The 14,369-nt window shown below is 38.6% G+C and overlaps 1 protein-coding gene across 6 annotated transcripts in view; it reads left to right on the plus strand.

Moving 5' to 3' along the window:
* CPED1 (cadherin like and PC-esterase domain containing 1) overlaps window positions 1–14,369 on the plus strand; it is a 287,821-nt gene that overhangs the window by 27,610 nt on the left and 245,842 nt on the right. For all 6 annotated transcript variants that reach the window (XM_053926522.2, XM_053926526.2, XM_053926527.2 and 3 more), the window contains one exon: window positions 3,294–3,477. In XM_053926522.2, the coding sequence (XP_053782497.1) occupies window positions 3,294–3,477 (184 nt within the window). The remainder of the gene's footprint in view (window positions 1–3,293; window positions 3,478–14,369) is intronic.

Raw genomic sequence — 14,369 nt, forward strand, 5'->3', positions numbered from 1 at the left:
ATATTTTTGTATTAAAAGGTGTTGTGTACTACAAAGAAAAACATATTAGAGTATATGGATGTGTATAGTTTATTGTGGATTTTTTCTTTTTGATAGGGACTAATTGTATTAACTGAAAAGCTTATAGAATTCCTAATATAAGAACAGAGTTACAACATATTGTAACTGATTATTATTCAGTTTTATTCATATGTATTTAACATCATTTATTGGTCAGACATTATGTTGCCTACTTTCACATAGAAACTTCATGGAATGCCCAATACAACCTCATGAAGTAGGATTTCTAATTACATCTATGAGAAAACTCTGATAAAAGAGAGATTCTGTAATAACTACCCCAGTGGATGAAGTGAGCAATTGGCACAGCCAGAATTCAAATTCAGATTTTTGAGTTTCCAATGTTTCTCTGTTCTTACTCTATCTTGCTGCATCTAACACTCGAAGTAGTTTATTACAACACTCTTATCCTTCGCTTTCTTGAAGGTGTTGTAAAGTCCTTCTAATAAAAATGTGTTCAGTTAATAAGACAACTATCATGTATCCCAGGAAATGATTTCTGAGGGAATAGCCCACAGGTCTCTCAAGGAGAAGGGAAAGAGGGCAGCGACTTAGAGATCCGACTGCCAACATCCAGAGTTTCTAAATTCTCACGAGGACGTTCACGAGTCTCAAGTTTACTTGCAGTGGTGGCCGGGTTAAATGTATGTTCCACTAAATATATATCTTCAAAATTGTACGAGTAATCAGAAGCTTTTATTTCCAAAAGTGCTCCTCTTGGCATTTTCCAATCCCACATTTGCTGGTGCGGTTGATAAAACTGTTCACATAGTTTTTTATTTCACATACGCAGTGTGTGCACCTGTTGTCAGGCTGCTAAAACTGTTCTTGCTCCTTGGTATTGGGCCATTCTGCTGATACAGTGTGTTATAAATATTGCAAGGACAAGGCGGTTCATATGACAGGATAATACAACATAATTTGACTGACAATCTTATTTCCTATTTAATCCCTGTAGTCTGAGACGTGAGTTAAAATTTCAGCTATATCAAGGTTATTACAAAATACGGCCAGTTTTATACTTTACCTAGAATATGATCTACATAAGATATATCAGTAAGGGCCACCTTTGTGTTGCTTAAACTGATCCTGGTTGGGGGAAAAGGAGGAATGGCATCTTCCTAAATAATAACTTAAAATTTGAAAATACAGTCTCTTTATGTGAAATCACTGCTATACTTGAGCCATCTGTAACAGAGAGACACACATCCTGTGGTTACGTAAGAAAATAATCTGAGAAGGGAATTCTGGGCACTGCGTGTTTTGCTTGAGTGACACTGATATATTTGGAAACATCTGTCTTCCCCTTCCACCTAGATGCATGTTTCTTTATTTTGGCTTCCAATGGGCTACTGGTTCCCTCTAACTCTTGTGTCCAAAAGGTCAGACTGTATTTGGGTTCAAGTACTCCTTCTTACAAGTTTATCCAAAGTATTACCAGATTTTGTGGGGGAAGCATGTCCCAATTTGCAGTTAAATTCTTAACTTTAAATGGTTTCATCACTAATAAAATGCAATATCCTTTAACAAGGAAAAAGACCTAATCAATCATGTTTTGCTAAAGTACCATGCACAGACAGTGTGAGTAGGTAAGGCTCTATTCTTTTCCATTATACCCATCACACGTGTAGTAAGTGCCTATGATAACATGTGGCAGGCAGAGCTCAGAATCAGAAACTTTTTTCTTCATTCTTTGCTCTTTATGATATATTATTATTTTAAAAACACATATACTCCTTGTATGCCAGGCACAGTTCTAAGCAATTTACAAATATTAACTCCTTAATTCTCACAGCACCTTAGGAGGAAGGCCAAGGTCACACACATAGTGCTGGTGGAGCCAGGGAATTTAAGCCCAGCATTCTGGCTCCAGAGTTTGTGTTCTACACTGCACTATGCTTTGTCTAGTAATTTCAGATAGAAATAATTTGTGTGCAGGGCAAAATGGGATATGGTTTTTTGCCTTCAGAGGGTTTATAATCTAAATATGTTTCTTTCTTCTTTCCATACTAACCTTCAAAGATCCAGATATAGCGCTATAGCTCATTAATTTAGCAGATACCTTCATTTATTACATATGTACGGTGTGTACTGAAGACCAGGACAAAGCAGGTTGCCTCTTAAAGAGCTCGCATCAGGGAGAGACACGGTTTCATGAGGCCTAATGGCAGGATGTACTTCAATTACATTCTTTTTTTGAAAATGTACAGAATTTTTCAAAAGGGCTAGTGTTTGATTTGGAGTTTGCTAGATGGATGAATGGAGAGAGAGGTAGGAATTGCAGGTGAAAGCACAGTGTTATGTATATATGAAGGTTCAGGGTGTACTCAGGGATGGAAATTATTAAGAGCATAATATGACCAGAAACCCAGGAAATAGGGTCTAAGTTTGAATGGCCTCATGTTCCCTGATAAAGATGTGGAGTTGATTCTTTCAGTAATGAGAAATAATGAAGAAATTTAAATATTGTAAGACATGGTGCTTACTGTGTTTTAGATCCATATAATGGGCAGTTTGATTCAGAACTTCCACTAAAAGTAACTTGGATTCCCAGTTTTGTCGTTTACCTTTTCTCCCTTTTATTATTGTGAGAAATAGGAGTACTTATTTGGAAGACAATAAACTGTTTAAGGGAGATCCTAAAATTATGATATTTTGGTAATTTTCTTCACACAAAGATCCATTCAGTCTCATTGATGTGCATTCTAGTTTTGCTGCATCCTGAGAAAAGCTGTAGCAATGCACATCTCTAAAGAGCTCTGGGATTACTTCTCAGCTCTACTGCTTCCTGAACAGTTTCTTCCTGCACAAAATTCATCTTCTCTCTCTGAGTCTGTTTCCTCCACCATGTTTACCTAAAAGACCTGTTATAAGATAATGCAGCTGGAACTACTTTATAAAAGCACAATGCAGATGAAAGACATTGCTATTAATTTAGATTTTCAGCTAGAATTAAGCTTTATATTTCTAGGTCATAGTATTCCTGTAAGAGTCTTATATTTTAATGGCCCCAAATTTTCATCTTTCCATAAAAGTGAGAAAAATTCAGTTCACCTTCAGTTCTTGCATGTGAGATTGTCTTTGGCCTTGTTAGCCTTTCAGAGTCTTTCACATCTAGAGAATAACTTAAAGGATAACTTTCTGAATGGTCCTTGATTTGCATTTATGATGTTCTTCAAGAAAAACGTGCAACTTCTTCCTTTTGTGTTTTTATGCCTTCTTTCTTTTTTTAGATCGAAGAATCAATTGAGACACACTTTGGCAGCCATGGCAGAAGGGCCGTCCTCTACAGGCCTCCTTCCTACAGCAAAAAGGAGCTTCAGCTTTACCAGCACATTCTCACTCAACTTCAGTACACAGTGCTCATTGCTGAAGAAAGACTCGGTGCTGACCATGGGCTGGAGCTGCTAGGAAAAGGTCAGAATACAAAAGTAATTACCAAAGTGTCTTCACATAGAATATTAAATAATTTCTGGAATGTGCTACTATCTTCCTCTAAAAAAAATTCATTAAAACAAATTTTTGCCACCAGTCAGCTTCCTTGTACCTTAGAAAACTTGGCTACTTTTTTACTTCCTCTCAATTTTTCTTCAGCTATATGTCTTTATTCTTGACATTATTAGTTTATACTTTTATAGCATTTTGGAGTTGCATAGTTCATGTTTAAATGCTACATAAAAAATGTTTATGTTTATGAGCCTGAATACATGTTCTTCCCAGCACCAAACTGCTCCATATTTTAAGAAAATTGCCAATTCATCTGACTGAAAGTAGAATGTGCTGGAAATTGTTTCAAGAAACCAGCTTAAATGTGATACACAGATTGTCTCTAAATGTGAAAGAAGTGTGGATATTTATCACACATGCTATTACTAGTCAAATACTTTTATTTCTTTCATTTGAAGTGAAAAATAAAAGACAAGTGTTTCAACAACTTATTTGAAAAGAGAGCTGAAGAGATGATGAAGGTCAAAAAGGGCAGTGACAAGAACAGCTCACACTTGGCAACTATCCCCATGACAGACACTATGCTCTATTCTATATTCATAATCTCATTTAATCCTCACTGCAACCCCCTGAGTACCCTAAGATTAAGAAATATTAAACCCTGTCCCCCATATTTCAGAAGAGGAAACTGAAGTTTCAAGAGGTGGAGTGACACACCCTGTTTCTTAAACCTGGGGTGAGGAAAGGGCAGGATTTGAACCCCCTTGTTCCAGCTCTCACTTGTGTGCTCATCTTCTTCACCTTCTCATTGCCTCAGTCTCTCTTTTGGCCCATTATCCTGCATGGCTGTATTATTATTAGATCTACAAGGATGTGGAATGTTCATTCAGCTTGAGCAAATCACACTTTTCTCTTTATAAGAGAGGGAAGAAATAGTAATTTGAATCCACTGCTGATCTCAGCAGTGGTTTCCTTTAGAAGAGAATATGCAGACCCTGGTACCATAGTAATATTTATTTATCACTTAAGTTTCAACAATCTTGCCATCATCGTAGTACTTCTTCATCAGTTAGGTGGCCCCTCACTCTTTAATGTGCTAGGTTTATGCTGGTGAATGAAAGAGTCAGGGGGAAAATTTGGACTTCTGGCCAAGATGGAGGCATAGGTAGATACACTGTGCCTCCTCACACAACCAAAAGAAGGAAAACAACAAATGTAAAAACAAAACACAACCAGAACTGCCAGAAAATTGAACTATATGGAAGTCTGACAATAGGAGTTAAAGAAGAAATATTCATCCACACTGGTAGGAGGGGCAGAGATGGGCAACCAGGGTAGAGAGGACTCATGGCAAAGCTGTGGCTGGAGAACCAGGGTAGATGAGGTGGTGGCTTGCAGAGCAGGTGGTCCCACATTTCCGTGCAGATAAATGGGGAGGAACAACTGGGGAGCAAGACAGACCATGCAACCCAGGGTTCCAAAGCAGGGAAATAAAGCTTCAAAACCTCTGACTGAAAAAACTGTGGGGGTTGCAGCAGCAGAAACTTCCAGCTTCACAGGAGAGTTTGTTGGAGAGACTCACAGGGTCCCAGAATTTACACAGAACCACCCACCCTGGAATCAGCACCAGAAGGGCCCAATTTGCTTGTGGGTAGAGGAAGAAGTGACTGAAAGCTGGCTGAGAGCCGAGCAAGCAGCACTGTTCCCTCTTGGACCCCTCCCCCACATACAGTACCACAATGCAGCTATGTGTGTTCCCCCATCCCAGTGAATACCTAAGGCTCCATCCCTTACTATGTAACAGGTGCTCCAAGACAAAAAAAAATGGCCCAAATAAAAGAAGAGATGAAAGCTCCAGAAAAAAAATACAACTGAGCGATGAACAAATAGCTTACTTATCCAATGCACAGTTCAAACCACCGGTGATCAGGATGCTCACAGAATTGGTTGAGTATGGTTGCAAAATAGAGGAAAAAGTGAAGGCTATGAAAAGTGAAATAAAGGAAAATGTACAGGGAACCAACAGTGAAGGGAAGGAAACCAGGACTCACATCAACGGTTTGGACCATTGGAAGGAAGGAAGAAAGAAACATTCAACCAGAACAGAATGAAGAAACAAGAATTCAAAAAAATGAAGATAGGCTTAGGACCTTCCAGGACAACTTTAAATGTTCCAACATCTGAATCATAGGGGTGCCAGAGGCAGAAGAGAAAGAGCAACAAATTGAAAACTTATTTGAACAAATAATGAAGGAGAACTTCCCCAATCTGGCAAAGGTAACAGACTTCCAGGAATTCCAGGAAGCTCAGAGAGTCTCAAAAAAGTTGGACCCAAGGAAACACACACCAAGGCACATCATAATTACATTACTCAAGATTAAAGAGAAGCAGAGAATCTTAAAAGTGTCAAGAGAAATGGGGACAGTTACCTACAAAGGAGTTCCCATAAGACTATCATATGATTTCTCAAAAGAAACCTTGCAGGCAAGAAGGGGCTGAGAAGGATTATTTGAAGTCATTAAAGGCAAGGACCTATATCTAAGACTACTCTATCCAGCAAAGCTTTCATTTAGAATGGAGGGCAGATGAAGTGCTTCCCAGATAAGGTCAAGTTAAAGGAGTTCATCATCACCAAGCCCTTATTATATGAAATGTTAAAGAGACTTATCTAAGAAAAAGAAGAAGATAAGAACTTGAAAGTAAAATGACAACAAACTCACAACTGTCAGCAACCAAACCTAAAAAAACAAAAAACAAAAAACAAAAACAAACTAAGCGAACAACTAGAATGGAACAGAATCACAGAAATGGAGATCACATAGAGGCTTATCAGCAGGAAAGGAGAGAGGGGGAATGGGGGAAAAGGTACAGAGAATAAGTAGCACAAATGGTAGGTACAAAATAGACAGGGGAAGGTTAAGAATAGTATAGGAAATGTAGAAGCCAGAGAACTTATGTGTACGACCCATGGACATGAACTAAGGCGGGGGTGGGAATGTAGGAGGGTTGCGGGTACGGGGCAGAGGGGAATAAAGGGGGGAGATGGGACAACTATAATAGCATAATCAATAAAATTTATTTTTTAAAAAAGAAAGAGGCCGGGGAAACATTCAGCCATGATTGCTCCGTACTATGTTCACCTTTTACCTCATTGGCTGTTAAGTTGTAAGCTACTTAGCTAGCAAAATCCCAGGGATTAGAGAACCCCAAAATCCACTTTGGTGAATAGAAAGGTGTTAAAAGTGTGGATAGTATGGGCTATGAGGACAGGCTTTCAGGAATGTCATTTGCTGGTCCCTGCCCCCTAAGCGATAGTATGGAAACATAGGAGCACTGGGCTTCTGGAAGCCACTGAGAAAAACGAAAGGGAAGACAATTGTTCTGGAATATCAAGTAAGGGTGGAAACAAATGTTATAAACCTCATTGAGGTTGGTTCTAATAAGATGGACCAATCTAGAGTTCTAGAACATCCATATGTGATATTGTCAGGAAACCATTTATCAGAAGAGGTGTTAAGGAAACTCCCTCTCATCCTGCAGAATAGTTTAGCCCATCACCGAACCATATGGTTGACTGTATGTAGTGATAGAACCACCACACGCATGCCATGTGTGCTGTGCTCCTGAGTTGTGCAGAACGCCACTGTCGTCTGAAATTCCTGTGTTCCCCTCCCTCCTCAGAGGTGCTCCTGGCTGTGTGTGGGCACAACACAGATCATCTGTGCATTTCAATTTCATTCAATTCAATTTTCAGTTTTTTCCAGTTGCAAAGCAGAGGGAATATGTCTCCTCTTTCCCTTGAGGTCCTTGGGTCAGTTTTACAAGAAAAAGGATTACTTTGTAGCTTCCAAATATTAAGAAAGTGCAAAGGCAGCCTGAAGGCAAGAAATAGAACGTAGTTGCCAAAGGAGCTACTGGGCCCAGTAGCATGAGATAACCAGATAGTGTCACCAGAATTTGTCACTTGTAAATGTTGTTTCCTCTGCTCTCCCCCACATTCCCTCAGCTTTGGAAGCATCCATTTCCTAACTATTTCTTGGTATTCTTTTACTGTGTATAGTGAGATATTATTCCTGGGTAGGCCTCAGGAAAGGCTAGTAATTTCACCAGTATAGAAAAATGGTGTTTGTTTGTTTGTTTGTTTGTTTTGCTTTTCACTTGATTTTGCAGTTTTCACTGAGATCAATATGCACTGAGTCCCGAAATACAAAATTTCTGTGACTGCAATCTAACATATCCTTGATTATCTAACATATGAAAAAAACACTTTTTTACTGCAGCTTATTTGCCATGGATACAAGTTTAATGTATAAATTATGTTTGAATTGATAAATTTACTACAAAAAATACCTCCTAGAGATCTGAGTCTTGCAAAATTCATTTTGCTTTACTTCCACATATTCACCTCTTGCTTATTTTAATGTATGAGCAGCAGCAGAAAGTCTGATGCTGTCGGCTCAGTTAAACTTAATCTCTGCCTGGAGCAAGTGGAAGCAATTCAGAATGATCTAGAAACCTACCAACCTATCCTTCACTTTACCATTGCAGTTTCTGCTGTTTGCGATCCTGAAATTTGAATAGTACATTAGAAACAATATAAGTACTGCCGCAAAAGTTACTAAGTATGCAGGTGCAGACTTGACACATTTATAAAATATATTCTTGTCATAGGAAAGCAAACACAAAACGCATTTTTCCTCTTCTACCTATCCATTCTACCTGCTCTCCTCTCCTTTCCTGTCAACCCCCCTCACTTCTGCTGACCTCTTTCTGTACCAGCCTTTGAAGCACAGTAGCCTCTTTCCAGTTTGGGCCATTTTTTAAAAAACTTTTAAAAACAGAAATACATAAAAATTAGAAAACAATAAAAGGGTCATAGGCCAGGCAGGCAACATGCCACTATTAAATAAAATCTGTTCTTGTGGAGTGACATTTGGAGTTTATACTTTATTTCATTTTCCTGCCACTTATTTAGTAAACACTCATTGACAGGAAAAGAAGTCTTGGGTTCTAAATTAGAATATGGTTAATTCCATTCTAGTGACATAACAGAAGTTGGTGGCTCTCTCCGGAAGGATAGGGCTGTGGCTACATGACCTTAAACAAGTAAAGTTCTCTGAGCCCTAGTTCTCTTATCTGTTAAAGGCAGTAACGATATGTACTTCACAATAGGATGTGGTAAGAATTTAATCACTTTGTCCACCCCCATGAGAGTTCTGGGAGGAGACACAGTAAAACCCAGCCAATATATTTCTCATTCAATAGTCTGGGAGTGGGTCCCAGAAATTTATATGTTAAAAATGGAAACAAGTAATTCTGATGTATAGTCCAGTTTGGGGAGTACTGTCCTAGGGCTATACTATTGGTTCAAGGAGTAACAATCTTTAGGGTTAATTTTGGAAATAAAATGCAAAAAAGTCAGCTTGTTATAATGACATTGCACTACTTAAGATTTAACTGTATAGGTATTTACAAGCGTTTCATATTTAGGCTGATTTTGAGAACAGCAAAAAGACAATTGTCTCTAGATTTAGGCCTACAAAACAATGTAAAACATATACTTTTATGGTCCTTCAAACCTTGTTTTGGAAAAATATATCTATGTCTCTGCATTTACAGGAACATATAATTCTCTAAAGGAAAAGATAGAAGGACCAATCATTCCCTTTCCTAGTGTCTAGGTAGTATGCAGTAAATCAGTGCTTTGGTACACAGAATAATACAGTGGTCTAAAAGACAGTAGATTTCCCCAAAAGTTTTTAATTTATTCCATGGTAACATGCAAATAGTATGTGGTCCAAGAGACTGACTCAGTAGATTTTATCATTGGATAGAATTATTTATGTGCATATGTTAAAAATGGAAATTGAAGGAGAGTGCACATTTAGCAATTTCTGTCCACTTTTGAATGCATCTTGCACTTTTATTTTTTGTTGTTGTTCAAGTATAGTTGTTTCCATTTTCCCCCCCACTATTCCTGCCTTCCCTACCCATCCCCATCTCCCACCCTTGATCCTACTCCGCTTTGGCTTTGTCCACATGTCCTTTATATGTGTTCCTTGATGACCCTTCCCCTTTTTTCCCCATTATCTCCTTCCCCCCTACCCTCTGGTTACTGTCAGTTTGTTCTTTATTTCAATGTCTCTGGTTATAACTTGTTTCCTTGTTTGTTTTGTTGATTAGGTTCACTTATAGGTGAGATCACATGGTACTTGTCTTTCACTACCTGGCTTACTTCCCTTACCATAATGCTCTCCAGTTCCATCCATGCTGTCCCGAAGGATAGGAGCTCCTTCTTTCTTTCTGCTGTGTAGAATTCCATTGTGTAAATGTACCACAGTTTTTGATCCACTCACTTACTGATGGGCACACAGGTTGCTTCCAGCACTTGGCTATTGTAAATTGTGCTGCTATGTACATTGGGGTGCATAGGTTCTTTTGAATTGGTATTTCAGGATTCTTAGGGTATAGTCCCAGCAGTGGAATTGCTGGGTCAAAAGGAAGTTCTATTTTTAGTTTTCTGAGGAAATCTTGCACTTTTAAATTAAATATATTCTATAGTTCACCTAAAAAACAAATGCCGACTGCTATCAAAGCTACAGAATAGGAGTCACTCTTCTAGTTTGAAATTGCTCTTGTTTTTAGAATTTTGGGATTGTACATGGAATGTTTTCTGAAGAAATACAAAAAGTGAAAGATCATATTGATTTTCTTGCCAGGGTTTGGCAATTGGAGGCCCAGGGGCCAGTTCAGCCCGATACCTGTCTTTGTAACACAGTTTGGTTGGAACACAGCCGCGCATCTATTTTTGTCCTGGCTGTGCCGCTTCTGTTCTCCAACAGCGGAGCTGAGTAGTTAGTTGCAGCAGAGGCTGCATGTCTCTCAAAACCTAAAATGTTTATTGTGGGATCCTTCACAGAAAAAGTTCGCTGCCTCTCATACCTAGACTAATTCTATGTCATTTGCTCCCTTACCAAGCTGATGATCAAAGTCTGGGACTGTGATAGTTTGGTATTTTTAACTTATACCAAACCGTATTCAAAAAGAATTTGATGGTTTATGCTAAAACATGTAATTGTAAAATTGCTAAACTGAAAATACAAAAATTGGGCTCAAACTGGATATCTCAGCTACCATAATTTAGGCTTGATTTTGGCTTTGAGATTTTGAGTCCTCAGAGCAACAGGGAAAGAATTTAAGTTTCACTCTTGGGAAGAAGGGAACATTGCAGTTCATTCCCGTAAATCTTCTGCCTGCCCAGGTAGTACATGGAAAACAACTTTCTCAAAGGGAGTATTAAGTAGACAACACTGTGTTATGTGACGGGTCAAGGACCAGAGCAACATTTGTGTTGCAATAAATGAACATCATATCTTGGTTCATACAGCGACTTTCCAGCATGAGCTGAGAGAACATCCCAGCGTGGTGCAGTGAAGGCATATCTCTGAGGGCTAGACTTAAGGCCGTGATAAGTAGTACTCATTGATATTTGTATTGACATTACACTTGATATACCGTATTCTGGAGAATGGTAATTTAAATAACGTTGCTCACAGCATCTTCCCCCCATAATTAGGACACTATAATTTACTGCACTATGTTCTTGGGAAGGACTATTAACAGATAATAGAGTGAGAGATACAGATCCCTCCTTAATGTTGTAGAAAATATATTAGAAAAGAAAAAAAGGCTATTTTTTCTCTTGTGTATAATTTAATAGATTTCCACTTTCTTTTATTTTCATTTACATTCACTTACACTCAAAAAATTTCTAACACATCCATGTAGCATTTGAAATTTAGTCTAACTTTGAGGGTTTATTTATAACGGCTGCTTGCCAAAAGCTGTTTCTGAAGTTTGTATGGAAAAGAAATATCTACAACATACCAATCTTAACTTTTGTAATGAAAAACCCATTTCAAATTTTTCTTTCACTTATTTGTATTCAAAAAGTAGCTACTAGGAAGTTGTGATTTGAATTACCCACAAGTAAGGAGAGCTTAACCACAAAATTGCTTTCTTGGGGAAGTAGTAGACTGTGGTAATTAAAAAGAATAAGCTTTAGAGTAAGATCGAACCAGGGTTGCAGTCCCTAGTATTACCATTTTATGGTTACATAACTGTGGGCAAGATACCCTCCCAAAGCCTTGTTTTTCTCCTCTGCAAATTGCTTCTTTCAGATTGGTCTGGGCCTGGGACGCTGTAGGAATCCACAAATGGGAGGAGATATCTGTTACTACTGTCACAAACTAGCTACAGAAGGAGATTGTGAAGGTTCCTTAGTGGGGAGGTACATATACAATGGGTTCCATACAAAGTAACCTAAGGATGCTGCTGCTAGATATTTGGGGACAAATAAACTTTTTAGATGTTTTCAAGGTACTCTGTCTCAACGTACATATTCTCATGGAATGGTCTGGGTTGTAAATGCTCCTGAATTCCAACACACAGGATTCTGGATCATCTCATCTGGAAAAAACGCTCACTTCCAAAAAATCTGTAAGCTTTTTGAGGTCAGGGACCATGTCTGTTCTGCTTATCACTTAAAACCATGCCTTCCACATAGGGGCATATGATAAATATTTATTGAATACACGAGTAAATGAAGATAAAATAGTGAACCAATATTTGGGCCCTTTAAGTAGTGAACCACCTGAGAGAATTCACATTAAAACTTAACTGATAAGCGTTTAATTTTTATAGAACTTTAGAGGAACACTGATATCCTACTCATGCTCAAATCTGCTCTTATAATGAAAATCAAGTACCCACCAAGACAGTGGTTTATAGGGCTGGTACTTCATACCACAATGATTCTAGACAGCTAAAGCTTTTGAGTGCTTGTGTCCATTTTTTAGGAGTTCCTCTCTTCTTTTGCTTTTAAGACTCCCCTGTCATTTACCAGCATTACTCAGCCTGTTGGTTTTGGGAGACAGTGGGTGAGTTTAGGTCTACACGTAACACAGTCTCTGGTGCTGTGAGCTTTTCACATGAATGTATTTAGCAGATCGTGGAGAAAACAGATGCTGGGGAAGGATATGAACACTGGTGGGCTATCTGCTTAGAGCTGACAACTGGCTCACTGAAGGTTTAATATTCCATAACACAATGGAACACATAGCGTTACCTCAAAATGCTCTCCAGTAAAGGACACATAAACGTAAGCATATAGCTTTTGCTGTTTGAGAACATAGGAAGCATTAAGGACGTGCCCCCCTTCCCCCTGCCCCTACCCCATCATTTAGGTCCCTTTGTGTCCTCTACATTAAGCTCTCTAGTTCTTTAATTACCATAGTGTAAAATATTTATTTTTATGCTCCTCTAGCCCCTTGTTTTAGAAAATCATATCATATGACCCAGGATTTATAACATATACTTCTCTAAAGAAAAAGACAGAAGTACCATCAAATTATTGTCTTTCATATCATCCAGGTGCTATTTAGCAAGTCATTGTTCCAGTTCATAGAATGAAATAGTGGCCTAAGAGAGAATAAATGTGTTTCAAAAGTTTTAAACTTGCTCTCAGGGTAGAGTCCAAATAATATGTGGTTTAAGAGGCTCTGACCCAGAATATATGTTATCATTGGGTCAGAACTATGTACGTGTCCTCGAAGAGGGCCTATTTCTACAGTTGCAGCTGAAACAGAACGGCAGTAGGAATGACACTATTGATTGTTCCAACCAAAAATATTTCCGGGAGGCCCTGTAAGTAGTTCCACCAGTGTTTTTGTATTCCCACTGTTTGATGGGATACTCAAGTATAAGATTTATTTGTAGTAACTCTAGAAGGTGTAACCAGGACCAATTTAAGGATGAATGTTGTATCAGTCAGTGTTATCCAGGAACGGCACAGCCTATCTCAAAAAAGTAGGAAGTTTTAGAACAGAAGCGGGTCAGGGATGCTGCTGAGAGAATTGCTTTGTTACTCAGGAGAGTGAGTCAACTAACCACCAAAGTCGTTTTCAAATTTGTAGTTCTGTGATGGGCTCTAACATTTACACACCCAGACTGAGGGAGAGCAATCAAGATATTAAACCTCCATCGTTCTAGGAATTCCTTTCCTTCAGCCTTTGCTAGTAGTCTTGCGTCCTGCGGGCAGCAGAGAGGAATGGGCTGCAGAGAGGAGTGGAGAAATGTGGATCTGGTCCTTTTTGGCTAGTAGGACACATTTACAGCAGATGCTTCTACCGACAATTTAAAGCTCGAGAGCCTAATGAACTTCCCTGCTCATTCCCTTCCCCCCTCAGGCCCCACACCACCCCTGCTGCTTTCCTGAGTTTACTATGGTGTATGACTATTTAGCAGGAAGACAAAAAAGTAAAGGTCACATTTAAAAGGCACAGTGTGTTTTGCTTTGGCAGTATTTCGCCTAGGACACATTTGACATACGTTTTTTATTATGCAAGTAATAGGTTTTGCACAATATCAGAAGTGCTTCTGTGCCTTCAGTTAATCAAACTGGAAAAAAAAAAAAGAAATCGAATCAAATAAACTTATAAGCCTGCACCATTCTGTTTTATTGTATTATGGTACCCGGTAATTGTGTGTTCAGGTTTATTGTTGTTTTCCTCAGTGCTTATAGAATTACTGATGTATTTACGACCAAATAGAATGTGTTCTTTAATTGGCACGCTAGAGCTCAAGGAATGTTTATTTAACCTTAACTCAGTTGAGTTGTTTATACTACAGGGACCTGAGTTCAATTTACTTTAGCTTTTGAAAAAAGCTTTTTTATTTATAAAAGTTGAGTTTCAAGTGACCTCGCTGTTCTGATGTTTCCTCTACCCTCCACTGTGCAAGGAGAACAAAAAGCCAGTGTCTCATTTTTGCTCCAAAGGAACTAAACTGCCTCCTTAAGTGTG

The sequence above is a fragment of the Desmodus rotundus genome, chromosome 6, assembly GCF_022682495.2.
Source record: "Desmodus rotundus isolate HL8 chromosome 6, HLdesRot8A.1, whole genome shotgun sequence".
Lineage (NCBI taxonomy): Eukaryota > Metazoa > Chordata > Mammalia > Chiroptera > Phyllostomidae > Desmodus > Desmodus rotundus.